Source organism: Canis lupus, chromosome 13 (assembly GCF_048164855.1).
Source record: "Canis lupus baileyi chromosome 13, mCanLup2.hap1, whole genome shotgun sequence".
Classification (NCBI taxonomy): domain Eukaryota; kingdom Metazoa; phylum Chordata; class Mammalia; order Carnivora; family Canidae; genus Canis; species Canis lupus.
In genome coordinates, this window is record NC_132850.1 from 19,257,035 (window position 1) to 19,279,853 (window position 22,819).

Sequence of the window (22,819 nt, forward strand, 5' to 3'; positions counted from 1 at the left end):
CTCTAACGCTGACAATGACACAACTTACATCCTTAGTATTGGCTTCCATATGTGATCAACTAATGTTTTAAATATAAATAAATAGGGGATCCCTGGGGGGTCAGCAGTGTAGCACCTGCCTTTGGCCCAGGGCGCGATCCTGGAGTCCTGGGATAGAGTGCCGTGTTGGGCTCCCGGCATGGAGCCTCGTTCTCCCTTTGCCTTTATATCTGCTTCTCTCTGTCTCTATGTCTATCAAGAACAAATAAATAAAATTTTAAAAATATATAAATATAAATAAATAGGAATAGGGTTAACAATGCACTGTAGCCCTAGATCATTTCTCCCATGATCTATTGGATTGCATGAAGAGAAAGCATAGATGAAGACAAGAGAAAGCATTGGGATCTAAGAACATTCTGGCCTCGCCCAAATACTGAAATATTACAGAGGTTACGGTGTTTTGGGACCAGGGAGTGAGTTTAGATATTGAAGGACTGGGGTGGAAAATTAGGCTGGGGGCACCTGGGTGGCTCAGTCAGTGAAGCATCTGCCTTAAGCTCAGGTCATGATCTCAGGGTCCTGGGATCGAACCCCTCCTGGCTCCCTGATCGTGGGGCGTCTGCTCTTCCTTATGCCCCTCTCTCCTGCTCTCTCTCTCTCAAATAAATAAGTAACATCATCCCCATGAGACAACAGCAAACACCTACTGCTCTCGGCCTCGGAGCCCCAGCAGCCGCCCGCAGGCCCGGCCGATCCCTAAGTGGTGAGAGCCCAGGAGCATCTTGGGTGGAAAGGCAGCAGCTCGGTGAGGGGGGTGGGGGGCCTGGGTGGCCCCTGCCTGGGCCGGGGCACCAGGGACGTGCAGCCCGGAGTGAAAGCTCGGCCACCTCGGCCTCAGCCTCAGCCTCCAGCGGGACACAGGGGCTCCGTGGAGGCATCGGCTGAGCCTACGCACGTGAGGAGACCCTACAGAAGCCCCGACAGTGGGCTCAGGGGCCTTGCAGGGGGCAGCCACATCGACGATGTGGGCCACGAAGGCAATAGAAAAGGAAACTTCCTCACTTGCTGCAGCCCGCGGCCGGGTCCTTGACACAGCAGAGTGACCTTCCTCCCGGGCCTCAGCTGACTCAATATTAATACCTTGCTGAGGGCAAAGGGCACGCTTGGCCTGACCTCCAGGATCTGGTGAAGCTTCTAGAACATATGAAAATTCCATTGGAGACTCTATCTCCAGCCCCCAGATACATTATGTGCTGTGTGACCCCCAGCACATGGCCCCGGAGAATCCATCTGCACCTTCTCATGACTCAGGTTTTACCAAATAGTAACCAATGACCTCTTCTTTTTTTTTTTTTAATTTTAAGATTTTATTTATTTATGCATGAGAAACACACAGAGAGAGGCAGAGACCCAGGCAGAGGGAGAAGCAGGCTCCACGCAGGGAGCCCGATGTGGGACTCGATCCCCAGACCCCAGGATCCTGCCCTGAGTAGAAGGCAGGCACCCAACCGCTAAGCCACCCGGGCTGCCCCAATGACCCCTTTCTAAAACTAGCTTGGCCCTTCAAGGTTCTGGAAAACAAGATTCCAAAATTCCTTAGAGAATTCCTCTCTCCCCAGCCCCCCTTCCACCTTGAAAGTATCTGGTGGGTCTCCCATCAGGCCTCAGTGTGGCTCCGCCTGCCCACGGGGCCTGTGCCCGGGTGCTACTAAAACCAGCTTTTTTGCACCAAAGACTTCTCAAGAAATCTCTCCTGGCCGCCACCCTGGAGCCCTAAGGCTGTCCCGCATCAGCCCCCCGGGGAGGGCATGTGCCCCAAGTGCCTGGACACAGCAGCTCCTGCACGAGGGACCCTCGGACCTTACCCCACGGATCTCTTTCTCCGCCTCTTGCTCTCTGTCCCCATCATATCCTCTCTTAAACTGCTAAACCCTCAGTGTTCCCTTGAGTTCTGGGAGCGGCTCCTGCAAGTCGACCCAACACACAAGGGGCTGGTGGGAAGGTCAGATCGATAGCCAGGCACAGGTGCCCGGAGTACAGGTGACAAGCTGGACTGGGATTGGCATCTGAATGGGGGAGTCTTGCAGGGCTGACCCGTCAGCCGGGGGAGCTGACCCCACATCCAGGGAGGGAGCCTCAGAGTTGAGTTAAACTGTAGGACCCAGCCACTGTCCCAAATTCCCTGTCTAGAACCCCCCAGTCTGGCGTCAGAGGGCAGTGAGTGTGCAGCAGTGTGACCCGGTAAAGGGGAGACGCAGGAGTTGCCCCAACTCAATCCCACTAGGGGAATTTTACGAAAGCGTGATGACCAACCAAAGGATGTCTGCGGGTGGGTCTGGGCTTTCCAGAATGCTTTCTCCAGCTCGCGGCGTGACTGGAAGGGGCCGTCTGGTCTCCAGCTGCCCAGCTTCAGGAGCTCATGACCAAGTGACAGGGACCGTCACACAAACAGGCACATCGCAGGGTCAGGACTGAGCTGGGCCGCAGAGAGGAGCACTGGGCGCAGGGACAGAGGACAAAAACTGAGTGTGTGCTCGGCCAGCTCTCAAGTCTCCTCCTCTACAGCCACACGTGTTAGGGCAGGTGCCCCCTCCGCACGTCCACAGTCGCCAGGACCCCAAGCCCCCTGCAGAGGAGCACCCCATCAGCCCCCCCTGGGCCCGGTGGGACCCCCCAGTCCGGGCCTCCCATCAGAATTGCCTGGGAATCTGTCAAGGATGCCAGGAAACAGAGTCTGTAGGGAGCAGGCTGGGGCCTGCACAGGTGTGCTCAGCTCCGCGGGGGGCTGATCCCCATTCCCAGTGAAGAGCCCGCGTCCCCACCCTGGGTGTCCCCCAGCACCCACGTCCTCAGGACTGGGGTTTAGCCACTTGGCACTTTGTGCTCCTTCAGGTGGTGAATTCCTGTCTGGCTGCCCCAGGACAGCTCGGGACAGGGAGCACAAGACCCCAAGGGAGCGGCCCCCTCCCGTCCAGGTCTCTTCCATGATCTCAGGTCTCACAAGTGCAGGGGAGGGAAGGCCTCTGCCTCTTCCCTCCAGGCCGTCCCTGCGCCTCCATAGAGAAGCAAAGCCCAGACCAAGGAGAGGAAAGCGGGCACATTCCCTTCTGGTCAGTGTGAGGGGACGCGGGAGCTCCTGGGGAAAAGGACCCAGGAAGAGGTTAGGGCTGAGTGTCCCCTGCTGGGCTGGGGAAGTGGGGGGGGGGGGAGGAACCCTGGGCCGCATCCAGGGGGGAGCTCAGTGTGCTCGACAGGGGGCAACACAGGAAGACCTGTGCTCAGAGGTGTCCCCGGCTTTGCAGAGAGGGAGACTGCTCTCCTCTGGGTTGGGACACCCTGGCCGGGAGGGGTTAGGACCTGCCCCCGGGGAGGTGAGCAAGCCCTCCCTGCAGCCGGCACTTCTCCGCGTTCTTCAGCCGCAGAGGTTCAGCACGCCAAGCTGCCGGATCCCCTCCACGTCGCTGGGCCTGCTGCCTGCAACAGCAACTGAGCCCAGGGCTGGTCCCCGAGATCCCACAGGGTCAGCGTCTCTAAGCAGGCCACAGTCCCTAGGTCCCTTCTGGGCACATTCAGGCCTCCGGGACGCTGCGTCCTCGGGTGGCTGTGGCCTCTGTGTGTCCCGCATCTGACACGAGAGTGATCCGAGCAGTGAGTCGGGGCCTGAGGCTCGGGGCACCCCTGCGTCCCGGGGTGCCGGTCACTTGGATGGCGTGTGAGGAGCTGCAGCCCAAGCTCCTGGGGCCGTGGAGGCTGGTGCCCGGGTTGTCCCGCGGGGGCTCGTGCTGGGTCCCACGACCTCCTTCTTTCCCCACAGGCGGAAGGCACCCTCCCCTGTTCTCAGGCCTGAATCCACCGCTTTGCACACCTGCTGAGGGGAAAAGTGTGCAAGACCCGCAATGCACAAGAGCGACCACATGTGGCCCCCCCATGGAGTGCCGGGAACTCCTGCCAGACGTGCCGGGGGGAGCAGACAGGACAGAGGGAACCCCTCGGCGGGTCCGGCATGTTCCAGACGCCACGGTCCACAGCAGGCAATGCTTCAGAGGTTTCCTGGTCACCGCCAGGCACGTGACCTTGGTCCACAGAGAGCACACGTGGGCATAAATCAAGATCACGTTGGAACTGCTTGTGGCATTTACTGATTTCCTCATTATTAATTAAAGAGCCAGACAAATGGGGTTCATTTATGTCATTGAATGACATGGGTTTAGTCTTTGCAGCTTTGTGGCAGCCACCCGGTTTACTTTTATGTTTAGAGTAGAAAATCATATTTTCCCCTTCGCACTTTGCCAGTGTTGTTTCCTCCCCCTGGATGCTCTTCCCACCTGTGTCCTGGTTCCTGACTCACCTGCTCAGCTGCGCTCAGCTCTCCTCTCCTCTGAGCTTGTCCCTCTGCAGGCGCAGCTGTACCGTGTCAGCCTGGATTGTCCTGCTCCCACCAGCACCCCCGCATCCCGGGTAATCATGGATTATATCACTGTGTATGGCAGTGACCTTGAAGGGTGAATCCAGTTAGACAACGTCAATCGGGAGCCCCCGGGGGCTCAGTCAGGTAGGCAACCAAGCAATTCTTTCTGTGGGCTCAGGCCCCGACTCAGGGTTGCGAGATCGAGTCCTGAGTGGGGCTCTGCGCTCAGTGCAGAGTCAGCGTGGACGTCCCTCTCCCTCTCCCTCTGCCCTCCTGTGCCTTCTCTCTCTCTCTCTCTGTCTCTAAAATAAAAATAAGGGATTCCTGGATGGCTCGGTGCTTGAGCTTCTGCCTGGGGCTCAGGGCGTGATCCCAGCATTCCCGGGTCAAGTCTCACATCAAGCTCCCCATTGGCAGCCTGCCTCTCCCTCTGCCTGTGTCTCTGCCTCTCTCTCTGTGTCTTTCATGAGTAAATAAATAAAATCTTTAATTGAATAAATAAATAAAATTAAAATAAACAGGTCTTAAAAAAACCCCACCCTACAGCAATGCTGTCCCCCTCTCCTGCTCTTACTGCAGGTCCTCAAGGCAGGTTGGCTTCCCTGACGTACATCTACACAGTGACTTTCTCTCCTGCTTCTCTTGGGTTCGAATTCCTCCAGTGAGCAACTTGCCGTCTAGCCCTGGACCCACACAGCTTCCCTGGAATAAGACCACGCGAGGGAAATAAGAGCATGTGTCTCTTGGGTCTGCGATGGACATTTAGGAAAGTGAAAAAGAGAAGCACAAGTGCGAGATAGAGTCATATTTGCCAGGAGAGCCCGCGCGCTGGGGTTTAACACCTCACCCCACTGTGCTTTCTCCAACCCCAGAAATGCAGGGTCAACCAGCGGTGGGGACGCGGCTGTCAGCACCAAGGAGTCATCTGCCACACGGGCTCTTTCCAGTCCCCGAGGAAGGGGAGCTCATTGGCACCACGAGCCCCTGACCTTCCCCTAAAGAAAGTGGCCTTGCCTCCAACAACCCTTCTTTCCTGTGGCTGAAATGTCCTTGCCCCACAGCCCCGCCCATACAAGCCTTCCCTCTGTGCAGCTCCCCAAGCTCCGTCCGACCTGGGAGATGGGCTGCCGCCCCAGTCACGGGACACTGAGTCAAGACAACCGGGTCCTGAAATTGCTTTATTGTACTTTTGCTTTTAAGTTTGAGTTTTGATGAGGAGCCCGGACACCTGGCTCCTGGACCCTTTGGAAAGCATGAGGAGCACGATACTCATATCAGGGACACTATGAGCGTCCCTTCACACTCTGTCCTGGTCTCTGCTTGGTTCTGTTTTATGCACCTCTTCAGCCCCGTGGGAGACTAATCATGGACTTTGCCCTTTTCTGTCTACCCCTTGTGTGCACTTTGATGATAAGAGTCTGATGGGGAACAGATGATAATATCTGTTTTAAAATTACATGATGCATATAGTCAAAAAGAGAAAAAAGAAGAAAAAAGAACATTTGGAACTTTCAAATTATATGTCATTTAAAATCCACTCTGCGTAAAGTTCACCACTGCCAATATATTGTTATGTATTATATACCTTTCCTATATTTCATATTTGTATTTTTGTGTAGATGGGATCACACTAGACAGTGTGACCACAAAGTTAGTAGGGACTATGGAGTTTTTCTCCCTTCATTGTTGTAGTCTAGCATGCTGGTTATTTTACTTTTTATTTATTTTAAAAAAATTTTACCTAATTTTAAAATAAGGTATTTGTGAAAACTTACTGTGAGAGGCCGGAATAGACCACTTTGAAATATAACTCTAGGAAACCAGAATATGCTACCACAAAATAGGCCATTATATTTTGTTTTCACCTGGTTTGTCTTTCTTTTCATGTTGAAGAGCGAGAGTGCGAGAGCAAGAGCCTGTGTGAGCAAGGGGAGGGGTAGTGGGAAGAGGGAGAGGGAGAGAAAGAATCCCAAACAGGTTCCAGGCTCAGCAGAGAGCTGGCTGTGGGGCTGGATCTCATGACCGTGACATTATGACGCGAGCTGAAATTTAGAGTCAGGCACGTCACCGACTGAGCCACCCAGGTGCCCCATGCCACTGCATTTGGAAGCAGCTTTTCTCAGCTGAGACGAACAGTCAGTATTCCTCATCCATAAACTGAGCATCGATAGGGAACAACTGGATTGACACTGATCTCTTGTGAGTCTGGCTAGTATAAGTCATCACCTCCCGGTCTCTGCTCAAGCCCAGGTGCAGTTCAAAATCGCAAAGCTGAAGAGCTGCTCGTGGAACGTGATGGCCAACCTGGATTCCTTGGCTACTCATTGAGGCCAGACATTCAGGACGAGGAACACGGCCACCTCGCTGGAAATGCTGTTACCTGGGTCTTTTCTCTACCTGTTTCAACACGGGAGTCATTCAATCATGCAGGAGGCTGAAGATACAAGGGACTCTAATGTTTAGTATTTCTCCTCCCCGTACCTGCTTGAGGCGTAATTATCTGAAGTGAAGATTTATCTTTCTCCGCATCTCTCTTGCCCATTTAGCAAACAGAATTCTCAGCAGTTACTTACTTGTGTCCTCAACATTTCCTTCTGCGATTTATTTCCTGTTTTTTTACCCACGAAATGTAAATTATAAGATCCGTCCTTGAAGAAGCTTACAGTTTTTATTTTCTTAATTTAAATGCAATTAAACAACGTATAAAGTGTTACTAGTCTCAGATGTAGAGGTCGGTGAATCATCAGTCTCCTATAAGAGCCTGTGCTCATTGCATTGTGGGCCTCCTTAATGTCCATCATCCAGTTACCCCATCTTGCCCCCCACCTGCCCGCCGGCGACCCTCAGGAAGTTTATGTTCTAAAGTCCTTTATCCCACTCTACGTCTCTTCCTAGTGAAAATGATTATTATCAGATAAGCTCATTCCTGCTATAATCACCTACGTAATTTATAATTCCCAAGAAACATAAAGCCTTAACCTGCCTAAAATCCCTGCATTTTCTTAGAAACACATTTAACGACTGAGTCCATAACCATAACACATTCTGTGCAAATCATGTGCAAGTATAATCGATATCACGCAGCCTGTAACACCGACACTAATCACACACACCTAACGTAGATAAATGTCCTACACCTTGGAATGATCGAATTCATGGAGGGAAGGGAAGACCTTTCCGTTTGGGTGGAGTGAGGAGAGTCACTCTCAGGAAACTCCTCGGTTCAGTAAGGAGAGAAGCCAGGTGAGCTTAATCTTTTTTTTTTTTTTTTAATGTGTAAGTTTTTTTTTTTAAGATTTTATTTATTTATTCATAGAGACACACACACACACAGAGGCAGAGACACAGGCAGAGGAGGAAGCAGGCTCCATGCAGGGAGCCTGACGGGGGACTCAACCCCAGGTCTCCAGGATCACACCCAGGCTGCAGGCGGCGCCAAACCACTGTGCCACAGGGGCTGCCCTGGGAGCTTAATCTTAACAAAAGGTAAGAGCAGACCAGGTAAAGGAGGGCAGAGGGTATTGGAGGCAGAGAAACCATGCAGGCAGCTCCTACCGGAAGACGCCACGTGGTGCGCAACTCAGTAGTTGGAAGACATTGGCACATCAATGTAAGGGAACGGGGCGCGAGAGCTGTTGACATAGGCAGGCAGGGGCCACCACTTGGGAAGCACTGGTCACGCTCCTCCACCCTGGGGGTGTGGGAGGACTCGCTCTTTTCCTATTTTTTGATGTGTACCACCCGGATGTCCTCTATGCCATCAACATACCCGTTCCCGCCACAGTGGAATTCCACGTAGCTGTAGCTGCTGTGCTCTCTGTAGCCCTTTCTGTTCTTCTTGTGGTAGCACTGGAGTATTAGGAAGGGATGCTGGGCCCATATATATACGTTTCTGTAAGGATCTCTCCACTTCCTGAGGCAAATATGCTCGATTTTGTGCCACAAGGTATAGATGAAGATGTGATCTTTCCTGTCCTCTGGAGCTTCCCTTTCCCTCATGAGATTGTTGCATTTGTAGTCGCTGAACTTCCAGCTTGTGCTCAGGTAGTGCTGCTCCATGAACGCCCTCCAGGACAGGTTCTGGCTGTGGACCAGCAGCCCGCAGAGCGCAAACAGCAGGGCCACGAGAGGGCCGAGCATCGGTAGACAGGATGCCATCTCCGCCGCCAGAGCCACCTGCACGCTCACGGGGAGGAGACAAGAGAGCATGATCTCCACCCTGTCCTGAGAGCTGGCTCGCACCTGAGAATCACTTTGCTGCCAACGTGGGGCCCAGTGTCACCTTTTTCTTCCCAGGCTTGAGACCATAAATCTCATTGCGTGAGAAACTGTACAAAAGCTGAAAATACGCTAGAGCCTGAGTGAGACAAACACAAGACGGTCAACACTTGGTGGAGGTTATCGCGAGAAGTTCACACCTCTCCCATCGGCCTGCTCTTCCCCCCAAACCGAGGAGCCAGTCACCCTCTCGTGAACTCTGCTCTATAGTCCAGATCAACCCTCTAGGAGCATGGCTCTAAGGGAAATTGGTATTTCCAAGCTTCAGAGCTGTGAAGGGGAAAGCATTGTCACCGCTTAAGGGAATGCGGAAGACGGGTGGACACTTGGGTGATATTTCCCGAGCAAGAAGGCTTCGGGTCACTGAAATCCCAAGGCTACAGTTACACTGATTTTGCAAGACGGTGCTTATCGAATTCTGACTCCTTATCAACTTCCCCAAAGCTTGTGTGAATCCCACTGTCACTTCTGACTGTGCACATCCTTCTCAGAGGCCATTTCCCTCAGGGTCATGATTGTAAATCATCTGGATTGGTCGTTAAGAATTGGATCGTATAGGAAATTTGAAATCTTGTTCTAATCAATTAAGTGCCAAGCCTGAAATTGCCCTCACGGGAACTCCCCTGGTCACAATGAGGGCATAGGCTTGTGTGGGAAGGTCTCCCCTATGAGCCCGCTCTCTGTCCTCATTGACCATGAGGAGTACAGTGGGTCCTAGGGCATCTCTAATCGGGATCTCAGCTCTCTGAGCGCCGGGTCCTCCGATGGGCCTCGTAATAGCTGCCTCGCAGACCTGTGAGAGTCTAACGAGACGAGTACGTGAGAGCACTTCTGAGACTGCTGCAGGGACCCAGGGCCGGCTCCCCCACAAGGTGTCACAGTGCATTTGATTATTGGACCTGAAGCTACTTGGAAAACAGCCAGTGCGAGGACCCTCAGACCCTCTTCTGTCCCCGTAAAAGTAGAAAATGACCTCTCATATGAAAGGGACCCTTCCTGTCCTAAGAAATAAAAAGACGTTCTTATCACCAGAGAGAGGAATACTACTAATTTTCTTACATTAATTTTTAAGTAAGCTTTTTGCCCAAAGTGGGGCTTGAACTCACAACCCTGAGATCAAGAGGGGCATGCTGCACTAACTGAGCCAGCCAGGCACCCACCAGCCACAGGGATTCTAAAGCCAGGAAGGCTCTGTAAACAAACTTTCTTCCTTTTTACTAACCTACTAGGTCAGGTCAGATTCCGCTTTGGAGTCCTTACTGATTAAAACTCTCAGACATTTGTTTTCACTGTCCTGTTAATTCCTAGCAAATGTAACTTCTCATTGTTTAAAATGTCTAAAAACTGTCTGCCTCTGTCATCTCTTTGGGATCACACTGCCACTATTGGGGCTTTATGAGCATATAATAAAGCTTGGGTTTTTTCTCCTGTTAAATCTGTCTTGTGTCAACTTAATTCTTTGATTAATTTAATTTTAAAAAATATTTCATTTCTTTATTTGAGCGAAAGAGAGAGAGAGAGAGAGAGAGAGAGAGACCATGTGTCAGGGGAGGGGCAGAGGGCGAGGGAGAAGCAGAGTCCTCACTGAGGAAAGAGCCCCATGCATGCTTCCAACCAGGACCCTGGATCACGACCTGAGCTTAAAGCAGGTGCTGAGCCACCTGAGCCATCCAGACGTCCCTGTCAACGCAATTCTGAAACTGGCTGGAAGAACCTTGAAAGAGAAGGAAATTTTTGTCCTCTTCCAGCGTGTCAAGGGCTGTATGAGGCATAGACATCAAGTCGGCACATTCACATGGGTGGCTCGCTCTACCTTGTCTACAAGACCTCACCAGGATAGAAGACCAGGATTCAAGTTGCCTCAATGTATCGTCCTTGGGAAGATTGGGGAGGCAGCGGGCGTAGGGGAGAAGGGGGTGAGGGGACAGATCCCACCGGTGGGATTAATCCTGAGTTGACTTCAGGTCTTTGCATCTTAGAAATTGGGTCACTTTCCAGTCTGAACTCTACCGCCTGCAGGTTCAGTGAGGCCCCGTCCAGTGTCCCCGGCCCTTTCCTCTCAAGCCTCCTCGGCACCAACCCCAACTCTGACTCCCCCTGTTCAGATCCAACACTTACGTGTCACTGGGCGAGGAAATCAATCCGTGGATCTGAAGAGTAGAGAGCCAGGAAGTGTGCAGCAGTGAAGAAAGGGGCAGTCGTGAGAGGTGGGGCACTGGGACTGATGAGGAGTGTGGCGGGGGCGGGGGCCAGCCTTCCCTGTGAGCCTGCTCCGTGTCTTCTCATCCAGGGCACTTGGGTTCACTCTGAGCATAGCCTGGAGCACAGGTGTCCAATATCAAAGACTCACTTCTGGGCACAAAAGAGTGATAAGGCCCTGGGCAGGGGTAACCCTGGAGGAGGGTAATCTGGATGGAGTTCCCAGGAGACAAGCCCAGATCGGTCTCCTAGACTGGCTTCCTTAGAAACTTGTGGAGAAAATTCCTTGCATGACTAGGCTATGTTCTACGGGAACTTCGGGGAAGCTAGAAAAAAAAAAACCTCTTGAGTTATGAAACGTAGAATCTTCATCCCGAGGGGCAAGAGCCTAAAGCCCATAGAACAGCCAAAACAAATTGAAGAGAAGCACAATTGAGAGGTTGATGCCACTTAGGAATATGTTATGGATAAAATACAAAAGTAAAAACGGGGCTGCACACACTCCGTGGTTATGATGTCATCTGAGAAGAGCTAAGAGGAGTGAGAATGGCAAGGAGAATGAGGGAACACCGATGGTTTTATATTTTATTTATTGAAATACGCCAGGCAGATGAAAAACGATATGATTTGTTTTGAGTACTCTATATTGGCTTGTATTTATCTACATTGTTGACTTTTTGAAAGGTAATTCCTCACCTTAGGAAATGAAATGAGCCCGTGAGAGCACAAGGGAAGGACTTCCTAGGACCTGCCAAGAGGGACAAAGAATTCCAGAAGATCCCCATCCTGGTGAACTTAGCTTCCCCTTTCCCAGGAGGCCCGCGGCCTCCTCCGTCCCCTCCCGCTGGGCCGTCCCCTGTAGGCCTCCATGTGGGCAACATCGCGTTCCCTGCTTCTCCTGGCACTGTTGGTGGCATTTTGAAAAATGAATTTACAAATGGAAAAGACGCCTCGAAAGAAAAACTACTCTTTGTCTCAAATCAGCCGATTGAGTCAGGCCTGGACGGCCTCCTGCGCCCCCTTCCCGCCCACCTAGGACAGCAGGGAAGGCCGCCCGAGGCCCAAGGGTCCTTCCTGCCCCGCATCTTGCTGTCTGCGCACATTGTCCTTCGGTCCTTAAAGGTTCAACGTCATCTGACCCGACACTCAAATTCTGTTGCCGCCGCGCGCAGAGGGGTGACACACTGTGACTCGTGCGGGAGCTGTGTCCTCCGGGAGCTGCGACATCCCACCCGGGGCTGAGCCTCCTGGCGCGGGCCTGGCCTTGGGACGCCCCTGGGGTCCGGGTCCACAAGCTGCCCAGAGCTCCCTGGCAGAGAGGAGAGGCGGGGCTGGGGAGCCTGGAGGGGGCAGCGTGGGGGCAGGGGTCATCGGGGCCTCGGCCAGGCTCTGGTGGCACCCGCCAGGTGCAGCCACCCCAGCAGACTTCTGAGAGCCCCCAGAAGGGGGATGCTGGGTGGCTGGCGGTCCGGCCTGTGACCTCTCATCACGGGGTCAAGAGGTCGAGCCCCATGTTCAGTGCAGTGTCCTCGAGAAAGAAGAAAGTCAAATAAGGCTGAGAGGTGAGAGCTTCAGGAGTGTTGCCCAGGTGCGGGGGCCCTGAGCCGTGGCCTGGCCGAGCAGAGTGTCAGGGGGCAGGTCCCCGCGCCCCCTGTGTGGCCCACGTGGAGGCCCGCAGGCAACTCAGCATCACTGGGGACCCGGGGACCCGCTGAGCCATCGGGGAGCGGCAAGCCGACCTCGTCGCCGGGACCCCGGTTACCAGGGAGGAAGAGCCCCGGGCGGCCACGTGCTGTGCAGCCCAGTGTGCCCAGCCTGAGCTCCCGGCCCGGGCCACCACCCCGCTCCCGAACTCCAGCCTGGCCACAGGACAGGGCCCTGAAGAGCTCAGGTGACCAGACGGCCAGAATGTCCATAAAGGGCCAGGGTCTCACCTTCGGGGCTCAGGTGACCAGATGGCCAGAATGTCCATAAAGGGCCAGGGTCTCACCTTCGGGGCTCCATGCAGCGTCCCCACCCCCCCTCCTCCTCTTCCCTCTGGTTTTCCTCTGGGTGGCTCATTAATTAATAATGATTACATCAGTAAATGTCACAAGCAGTTCCAACGTGATCTTGATTTATGCCCACGTGTGCTCTCTGTGGACCAAGGTCACGTGCCTGGCGGTGACCAGGAAATCCCTAGCATCGCCTGCTGTGGACCGTGGCGTTTGGAACATGACGGACCCGCCGAGGGGTCCCCTCTGTCCCGTCTGCTCCCCCTGGTGCGTCTGGCAGGAGGTCTGGGCGCTCCATGGGGGACCACGTGTGGTCGCTCTCGTGCATTGTGGGTCTTGCACACTTTTCCCCTCAGCAGGTGTGCAAAGCGGTGGATTCAGGCCTGAGAACAGGGGAGGGTGCCTTCCGCCTGTGGGGAAAGAAGAAGGAGGCTGTAGGACCCAGCACGAGCCCCTGCGGGACAACCCGGGCACCGGCCTCCACGGCCCCAGGAGCTTGGGCTGCAGCTCCTCACACGCCATCCAAGTGACCGGCACCCCGGGACGCGGGGGTGCCCCGAGCCTCAGGCCCCGACTCACTGCTCGGGTCACTCTCATGTCAGATGCGGGACACACAGAGGCCACAGCCACCCGAGGACGCAGCGTCCCGGAGGCCTGAATGTGCCGAGAAGGGACCTAGGGACTGTGGCCTGCTTAGAGACGCTGACCCTGTGGGATCTCGGGGACCAGCCCTGGGCTCAGTTGCTGTTGCAGGCAGCAGGCCCAGCGACGTGGAGGGGATCCGGCAGCTTGGCGTGCTGAACCTCTGCGGCTGAAGAACGCGGAGAAGTGCCGGCTGCAGGGAGGGCTTGCTCACCTCCCCCGGGGCAGGTCCTAACCCCTCCCGGCCAGGGTGTCCCAACCCAGAGGAGAGCAGCCTCCCTCTCTGCAAAGATGTGGCCCAGGGTTCCTCGCCGGCCCCGCTTCCCCAGCCCAGCAGGGGACACTCAGCCCTAACCTCTTCCTGGGTCCTTGTCCCCAGGAGGCTCCCGCGTCCCCTCACACTGACCAGAAGGGAATGTGCCCGCTTTCCTCTCCTTGGTCTGGGCTTTGCTTCTCTATGGAGGCGCAGGGACGGCCTGGAGGGAAGAGGCAGAGGCCTTCCCTCCCCTGCACTTGTGAGACCTGAGATCATGGAAGAGACCTGGACGGGAGGGGGCCGCTCCCTTGGGGTCTTGCGCTCCCTGTCTCGAGCTGTCCTGGGGCAGCCAGACAGGAATTCACCACCTGAAGGAGCACAAAGTGCCAAGTGGCTAAACCTCCAGGACCTGAGCGTTGGGGGGAACCCAGGGTGGGGACGCGGGCTCTTCACTGGGAATGGGGATCAGCCCCCTGCGGAGCTGAGCACACCTGTGCAGGCCCCAGCCTGCTCCCTACAGACTCTGTTTCCTGGCATCCTTGACAGATTCCCAGGCAATTCTGATGGGAGGCCCGGACTGGGGGATCCCGCCCGGCCCGGGGGGGTCTGATGGGGTGCTCCTAGGCAGGGGGCTTGGGGTCCTGGCAACTGTGGACGTACGGAGGTGGGCACCTGCCCTAACCCGGGTGGCTGTAGAGGAGGAGACTTGAGAGCCGGCCGAGCACACACTCAGTTTTTGTCCTCTGTCCCTGCGCCCAGTGCTCCTCTCTGCGGCCCAGCTCAGCCCTGACCCTGCGATGTGCCTGTTTGTGTGATGGTCCCTGTCACTTGGTCATGAGCTCCTGAGGCTGGGCAGCCGGGGCTGTGGCCCAGGACACCGAGCAGGGGGGTAACCCGTGCCGGGGGCCCCCACCGCACCCCAGGTCCAGGGCCGTGGCCACCATAGCATCAAGGTCCCGCGGCGGGTCTGGTGCTGGAAACTGAGGTCAAGGCCACGGCCCTGCAGCTGCAGAAGGGGAAGGAAGGCCCGGCCCGCCCAGGAAGTGCACGGGTTCCCGGGGTGGGGAGCAGGCTCGACCTTAGAGTCGGGCTGAGTGTGGCCTGGGTGACATCCGGAGCCTCGCAGGACACCTGGTAGGAGGGCGGCCGCGGCCCAGGCGGGAGGGGACCCGGGGCCCAGGGCGGCCGGTGGGAGGACAGGGCCTTGGGAGGGAGGCCGGGCCCAGGGTCAGTCCCTCGGGGGGACAGGACAGGGAGGGGACCGGGGTCTGCAGGGGGTGCAGTACTCCTACCTCCTGTTCCTCCTGGTGGGACTCAGGCCCTCCGGGACCTGGACACTCAAGGTGCCGGGCAGGTGAGGTGACAACCACCAGCCGGTGACCCCCGGTGACCTCCGGGGAGCCCCGGGAGAGCGCCTGCCTCTGCGGGGGGGGGGGGGGGGGCTAAGCCCGAGCCTGTCAGAGCCCCGCTGTGCGCCTCTCAGGCCCCCTTGGCCCCCATCCCTTGGGTGCTCTCTGACCCGCTGTCTCGCTCTCTCTGAAACCAAGAATAAAAGCATAAAAAAGAATGAAATAAAATGAAGATCAAGAAAGGAGCAAGGAAACCTTAAAGGCACAATAAGCACCTAATGGCTGGGAAGGATCATTTTGTTCCTATCGCTCTGACCACTGTGATTCCCTCATTTTCTTCCCTCCTCCTGCCCAGAGGGATGATGCTGCATCTCCCAGGGCCGTGGCCGCTGCTGCTGCTGCTGCTGCTGGGATCATGGGGACCAGTGCCTCCAGCTGCTGCTCCGCCTCCAGGCGTCACTGCCGTTCAGTGGTTTATCACCGAGCACGTCAGAGCGGGTCCGGTGAGATGCAGCACTGAAATGCCTCAGATCAATTATCGCCCTAACACATGTAAGGGGCAAAACACCTTTCTGCAAGAGTCCTTCCAAAACGTGGTTGCTACCTGTCAACAGCCCAACAGGACCTGTAAGAATGGCCTGGGAAACTGCCACAAGAGCGCAGGGAGGGTGAACATGACCTACTGCCTTCTCACTGGGCGCCGGCCCCAGTGCACCTACCGTACTACGTACCAGAACCAGTTCTACATTGTTGCCTGTAACAACTCGCAGCCAGGCTACCCTCCCAATCTTCTGCTTCCCGTCCACTTAGACGACACCGTCCCGCTGGGTCCTACACACTTCGGTTAAGACCAAGGTGGCCATTGCGGTCCCTCCCCCTGGGCCAGGCTCTCTCATGATGTCTCTGCTTTCTCTTTCCTTTGTTGATTCCCATGGTTCCCATAGAAGAAATAAGTAAAGGGCCAAGATGTGAGACGAGAGTAAGGGACAGCAGACTTTGGATGCTTTTCAGATTGGGAGCTCTGTGTGATTGGAAGGAAGGCAATAGGGCAGAGGGCCAAGAACGGCCCAGGCCCCATGGTTTTCCTCTTGCACCTTCGGCCAAGCTTCCTTGCACCTGTTCACAGCAATAAAATCACTTTCTCCTGCATTCTAAGGACTGTGAGTATGTGTGTTCGGGGTCCCTTTCCCGTGATTGCCAGCTTGGAGCCACCTAGGTTGCCTTTGCCAACATCCTCAGGAGAACCATTTGGGCCTCAGTTCACCTTCGTTACTCAGGGACCCAGGGCCTCTGCCACTTGTCTCAGCCTGTGTCCCTGGGACTTTGGAGAAGACAGTTCTCCATCCCTCCCACTCTGCCCAGGGCTTTGACATATTTCCCTTGAACCCATGGCCTATGTTTACGGGAAGGTACCACAGGCACCTCTGTGGTACTTTCACACACAGCCTCTAACGCTGACAATGACACATCTTACATCCTTAGTATAGGCTTCCATATGGGATCAACTAATGTTTTAAATATAAATAAATAAGGGATCCCTGGGGCGGACGGGGAGGGGGTTTAGCAGTTTAGCACCTGTCTTTGGCCCAGGACGTGATCCTGGAGTCCCGGGATCGAGTCCCACGTCTGGCTCCCAGCATGGAGCCTGCTTCTCCCTCTGCCTCTCTCTCTCTCTTTGTGTCTCTCATGAATAAATAAATAAAACCTTTTTAAATAAATAAATAATGTCTTCAATAAATATAATGTTCCCATGAAAGTTCTAAGAAAAAAAAAGAAAGTTCTAATAAAAAGATACATAATATAAGAACTACCTTACAGAAAGGAAAATAACTCTTCTCTATTATGATAAATCCCCCTTCTTTGTAAATGGGAATTTATACTCTCCTTCAGAGCTGCTCTTTTGTCTTCAGTTTCTCAAAATAATCTTTGTGTCAGAGAGCCATCTTTTAGGGTGCTCCCTTCTGGTCTCCTACAGGAAAGAGGCTGGTTAGCCTGAATCTCATGAGCGTCACTTGGCCCGGGGAAGAGGATTCGAAACTTGGATGGATAACCCCACGGATATTGCACAGAAGAAAGAGAAAGACAGTTCCTGAAAGGAAATGAATGTGCAACTATCCACATGGGGGAAAGTAGATGTGGGAAAACCCAAGCAGCAACACCAAGCTATTATACTGATTGTGCTTAAATCCATTTTCTTCCTAAATGATTTTAAACACCATCTTTTAACATTTTACTAAAAGGAATTTTTATATATTGTTATATGTTCTATAATGGGGAGGGGGTTATTTTTACTTGAGATAGAGAAAGAGAGAGAAGGAGCAGGAGGGCAGAGGGAGAGGGAGAGGGAAGCCCAAGTTGACTCCCCACTGAGTGCAGAGCCCCACTTCAGGACTGGATCTTACAACCTGAGTCGGCGCCTGAGCCCACAGAAAGAATTGCTTGGTTGCTTAACTGACTGAACCCCCGGGGGCTGCCGATCTGAGGTTGTCTAACTGGATTCACCCTTCAAGTACACTTCAGTACACGGTAATATAATTTCATGATTATAGTGGAATGCAGGAGGTGCTGGTGGGAGCTGGACAATCCAGGCTGACACAGTACAGCTGTGCCTGCAGAGGGACAAGCTCAGAGGAGAGGAGAGCTGAACGCAGCTGAGCAGGTGAGTCAGGAACCAGGAGACAAGGTGGGAAGAGCATCCAGGGAGAGGAAACAACACCAGTAAAGTGTGAAGGGTTAAAATATAATTTTATCTAAAAGTAAAACAGGTGGCTGGCTGACTACAGGAAGGCAATAGGGCAGAGGGCCAAGAACGGCCCAGGCCCCATGGTTTTCCTCTTGCACCTTCGGCCAAGCGTCCTTGCACCTGTTCACAGCAATAAAATCATTTTCTCCTGCATTCTAAGGACTGTGAATATGTGTGTTTGGGGTCCCTTTCCCATAATTGCCAGCTTGGAGCCACCTAGGTTGCCTTTGCCAACATCCTCAGGAGAACCATTTGGGCTTCAGTTCACCTTCATTTCTCAGAGACCCAGGGCCTCTGCCACTTGTCTCAGCCTGTGTCCCTGGGACTTTGGAGAAGACAGTTCTCCATCCCTCCCACTCTGCCCAGGGCTTTAACATATTTCCCTTGAACCCATGGCCTATGTTTACGGGAAGGTACCACAGGCACCTCCGTGGTACTTTCACACACAGGCTCTAACGCTGACAATGACACATCTTACATCTTTAGTATTGGCTTCCATATGTGATCAACTAATGTTTTAAATATAAATAAATAGTAATAGGGATAGCAATCCATTGTAGCCTTAGAGTCATTTCTCCCATGGTCTATTGGATTACATAAAGAGAAAGTATAGATGAAGAAAAGAAAAAGCATTGGGATCTAAGAACATTCTTGCTTTGGCCAAATACTGAAATATTACAGAAGTTATGGTGTTGGGACCAGGTAGTGAATTTAGATATTGAAGGACTGGGATGAAAATTAGGCTAGGGGCACCTGGGTGGCTCAGTCAGTTAAGCATCTGTTTTAAGCTCAGGTCATGATCTCAGGATCCTGGGATCGAACCCCTTCTGGCTCCCTGATCATGGGGAGTCTGTTCTTCCTTCTTCCCCTCTCTCCTGCTCTCGTTCTCTCTCAAATAAATAAATAACATCATTTTTTTAAAAAAAGAATTTGATTGGGGTTAAGCATTTAGGTCCTAGGCACAGGAGAGGAAAAGTAATTTTTACGTGTACCATTCTAGGTTCTTTTTTTTTCTTTTTTTTCTTTTTTTTTTTAAGATTGCATTTATTAATTCATAGAGACAGAGAGAGACAGAGAGAGAGAAGGAGGGAGAGAGAGGCAGAGACACAGGCAGAGGGAGAAGCAGGCTCCATGCTGGAGCTGATGTGGGACTCAATCCGGGACTCCAGGATCATGTCCTGGGCCGAAGGCGGACACTAAACTGCTGAGCCATCCAGGGATCCCCACCTTTCTAGGTTCTTGGCTAAGAGTGAGTCCCCGCATCATAAAAAGGCAGTTAATAGAACAAAAACTCTTTTAATATGCCATAAATACAGGAGCCCTACAAAAATATGAGACTAAGTAGCAGCTAGCCAACTGAGGCTTATGGACCATCCTGAGCTAAGGAAAGGCTAGGGGTCTAGGGCTTTAAAAGGGGGAGACAATTCAGAAGAAGGTGAGAAGAGAAAAGGATTGGTAAACAAACTTTGCTTTGCCAGGCACATGAGTCTCTCAGATGAAACAGTGATCCATTGGGACACCTGGGTGGCTCAATGGTTGAGCATCTGCCTTTGACTCAGGGTGTGATCCCAAGGTCCTGGGATCGAGTCCTGCATCAAGCTCCCCACAGGGAGCCTGCTTCTCCCTCTGCCTGTGTTTCTGCCTCTATGTATTTTTCATGAAAAATAAAAAATAAAAACCTTAAAAAAAGTGTGTAATTACCATCAGTATTGAACAATTGGATATTTTGATTTCCTATTACTTAATTTTGAATTTTGAACTCAAAACGGATGAAAGATACATACAAATTCCTACAGGAGAACACAGGCAGCAACCTCTTTGACCTCCCCCGCAGCAAGGTCTTGCTAGAGCAGTCTTCAAAGGCAAGGGAAACAAAGGCAAAAATGAACTCTGGGACTTCATCAAGATAAAAAAGTTTTGCACAGCAGAGTACACAGTCGACAAATCTAAGAGACAAAGGACAGAATGCAAAAAGATATTTGCAAATGACATATCAGATAAAGGGCTAGTACCAAGATCTATAAAGAACTCATCAAATTTAATACCCAAAGAACAAGTTATTTAGTCAAGAAATGGGCAAGAGACATGAACAGACATTTCTCCAAAGAAGACATAGAAATGACCAATAGTTACATGAAAAAATACTCAACATCACCCCATATCAGGGAAATACAAATCAAAACCACAACGATATACCACCTTACATGACAGGAAACAACACATTTTGGTGAGGATGGGGAGAAAGGGGAACCCTCTTACACTGCTAGTGGGAATGCAAGCTGGGGCAGCCACTCTAGAAAACAGTATGGAGATTCCCCAAAAAGTTAAAAATAGAGCTACCCTATGACTCAGCAATTGTACTACTAGGCATTTAACCCAAAGATACAAACGTGGTGATCCAAAGGGGGCACTCGCACCCTAATATTTATAGCAACAATGTCCACAAGAGCCACACACACACACACACACACACACACACACACACACACACACACACTGGAATACTACTCAGCCATTAAAAATGAAATCTTTGCTATTTGCAATGACTTGAATCAAACTAGAGAGTAAGAGGAAAGAAATGATGGTTTTACATCTCCCATTATCTAGGGTGACTAAAGAAATTTCAGGAGTGCATGGATGCTCTAAAAACTACAAGTTTTGGACATCACACTATTGAACCTAAGCAAAATATCGAGGCTTGCCATAGAGTGGACATACCATTCCTAAAAGCCCAAGAGAGGAAAGCAGAAGTTTGGAAAAGTGTATATTTCCTGTGAGAAAAAATAAATTTTCCTCCTACTCCTGAGTGATTTAATCAGTGAACTTTCCAGAATAGGAAGTCAACAGAACCAAGGGAACTATGTATCCAATTATGTCATCCTTTTTTATCTTATTTTCTCATCACTTTTGACCTCTAAGTCTCTCTAGACCTACTACCTTGACGCCATATCCATAATTCCTTACTACCTTACTTTTTTTAAAGATTTATTTATTTATTTGAGATAGAGAAAGAACACCTGCGAGCAGGGGGAGGGACAGATGAGGAGAGAGATTCCCAAGTATGCTTCACGCTGAGCATGGATCCTGGAGCAGGCCTGGATCCCAGGACCCTGAGATCATGACCTGAGCTGAAATCAAGAGTTGGATGCTTAACCGACTAAGCCACCCAGGCATGCCCCACCCGTACTTTCCTTCTTCTCACTTCCTTTGCTTTCACTGTCTGCCCTGTTCCAACCTCAAAGTTCCCACTTACTCTCTGGTTGAGAGCAAATCCAGCTGGTGGGTCCAGTACTAAGAAGCATATCATAGGTATCTCCACTGGTGCCGAGTTGCCTCTGTGATATCTCCACTGGTGCAGAGTTGCCTCTGTCAGGGGATCAAAAAGAATGAAATCTTGCCATTTGCAACATCGTGAACGGAACTAGAGAGTATTATGCTAAGTGAAATAAGTCAGTCAGAAAAGGCAAATACCATACGATTTCACCCATATGTGGAATTTAAGGAACAAAACAGATGAACATAGGGGAAGGGAAGGAAAAATAAAATAAGAGGAAAACAGGGAGGGAGGCAAACCGTTAGAAACTCTTAACATAGGAAACAAACTGAGGGTTGATAGAGGGAGGGGGTGGGGAGATGGGATAACTGAGTGACGGGTATTAAGGAGGGCGCTTGATTTAATGAGCAGAAGGTGTTATATGCAACTGAAGAATCACTAAATTCTACAAGAAATAATAATACGCTCTATGTTAACTAAACTGAATTTAAATAAAATTTAAAAAGAGTGGGCAAGGGAAGAAAGATTTAAGATTTAGAAATTTGGGGAAGGGAGTTGCATGGGTTTTTTTGAACGTTCAGTCACCATTTGTTGGAAAAAAATATCTTTTCTGTCTAGAATCACTTTGCACCATTGTCAAAAAACATTTGATCAGGGACACCTGGGTGGCTCAGTCAGTTAAGTATCTGCCTTATGCTCAGGTCATGATCCCAAGGTCCTGGGATCAAGCCCCACATTGGGCTCGTTGCTCAGCAGGGAGCCTGCTTCTCCCTCCCTCTGCCACTCCCCCTGCTTGGGCTCTCTCTCTCTGACAAATAAATAAATAAAAACTTAAAAAAAAATATTTGATTATGTTTGTCTGGGTCTGTTTCTGGGTTACTGAGGTTGTCCTATTGATCCCTGTGTCTATTCTTCTACCAATTCACACAAAAATATGTACACAGATGTTTCAAGCAGCTGTCTTCATAATCACCCTAAATGGAATCAACTCAAATGTCCTCCAGTGGGTGAATGGACAAAAAAGCTATGAAACATCCATGCACTTGAACACTACTGAGCAATAAAAAGGAATAATCCACACAACAACTTGGATGAATTTCAAAGGCATTATGTGAGTAAAAGAAGGCAGTCTTGGTGAATGGATAAAGAAGATGCGGTCTCTATATACAATGGAAGATTATTCAGCCATGAGAAAAGACAAACACCCACCATTTGCTTCCACATGGATGCAACTGGAGGGTATTATGCTGAGTGAAGTCAGTCAATCGGAGAAGGACAAACATTATATGGTCTCACTCATATGGGGAATATAAGAAATAGTGAAAGGGATTAAAGGGGAAAGAAGGGGAACTGAGTGGGAAATATCAGTGAAGGAGACTAAGCATGAGGGACTCTTAACTCTGGGAAACGAACAAGGGGTAGTGGAAGGGGAGGTGGGCGGGGGGTGGGGGTGACTGGGTGACGGGCACTGAGGGGGGCACTGGATGGGATGAGCACTGGGTGTTATATGTTGGCAAATCGAACTCCAATAAAAATATATACAAAAAAAAAGAAGGCAGTCTTGGTAAGTTACATACTGTGTAATTCTATTCGTATAATCTTTTGAAAAGACATAACAATAGTGACAGAGAATAGGCCAGTTGTTCTTAGGTGTGGAGGGAGTGGGGGAAAGTGTATGACTATATAAGATTATT

The 22,819-nt window shown here is 51.7% G+C and overlaps 2 protein-coding genes and 1 long non-coding RNA gene across 7 annotated transcripts in view; 1 reads left to right on the forward strand and 2 right to left on the reverse strand.

Annotated features, from left to right (window-relative positions):
- Positions 1-7,612: 7,612 nt before the first annotated feature.
- Positions 7,613-10,940, reverse strand: EDDM3B (epididymal protein 3B). Of its 3 annotated transcripts, none has more exons than XM_072772704.1 (2): positions 10,787-10,940; positions 7,613-8,573 (listed from the first exon to the last, which is right to left on the reverse strand). In XM_072772704.1, exon 2 carries the CDS (start codon positions 8,546-8,548, stop codon positions 8,111-8,113), a length of 438 nt encoding a protein of 145 aa, XP_072628805.1. In that variant the 5' UTR covers positions 8,549-8,573; positions 10,787-10,940; the 3' UTR covers positions 7,613-8,110. The 3 variants fall into 3 exon arrangements, with proteins under 3 accessions (XP_072628805.1, XP_072628803.1, XP_072628804.1); XM_072772702.1 differs by having other exon boundaries at positions 7,613-8,747; XM_072772703.1 differs by having other exon boundaries at positions 7,613-8,566; positions 10,787-10,937.
- Positions 10,941-11,473: 533 nt separating this feature from the next.
- LOC140602733 (ribonuclease pancreatic-like) overlaps positions 11,474-22,819 on the reverse strand; it is a 44,707-nt gene continuing 33,361 nt past the window's right edge. The window contains exons 2-4 of one of the 3 annotated variants that reach the window (XR_012005624.1): positions 21,105-21,217; positions 12,858-13,271; positions 11,474-12,801 (exon numbers count right to left, since the gene is read on the reverse strand). The gene's annotated coding sequence lies outside the window, so the exon portion shown is untranslated. Of the gene's footprint in view, positions 12,802-12,857; positions 13,272-15,051; positions 15,186-21,104; positions 21,218-22,819 lie in introns of those variants that run through there. The other 2 variants (XR_012005626.1, XR_012005625.1) reach the window with 2 other exon arrangements.
- LOC140602736 (uncharacterized) lies at positions 14,813-16,257 on the forward strand. Its single transcript, XR_012005627.1, has 2 exons — positions 14,813-14,893; positions 15,464-16,257. It is a non-coding gene; the product is annotated as an uncharacterized lncRNA (long non-coding RNA).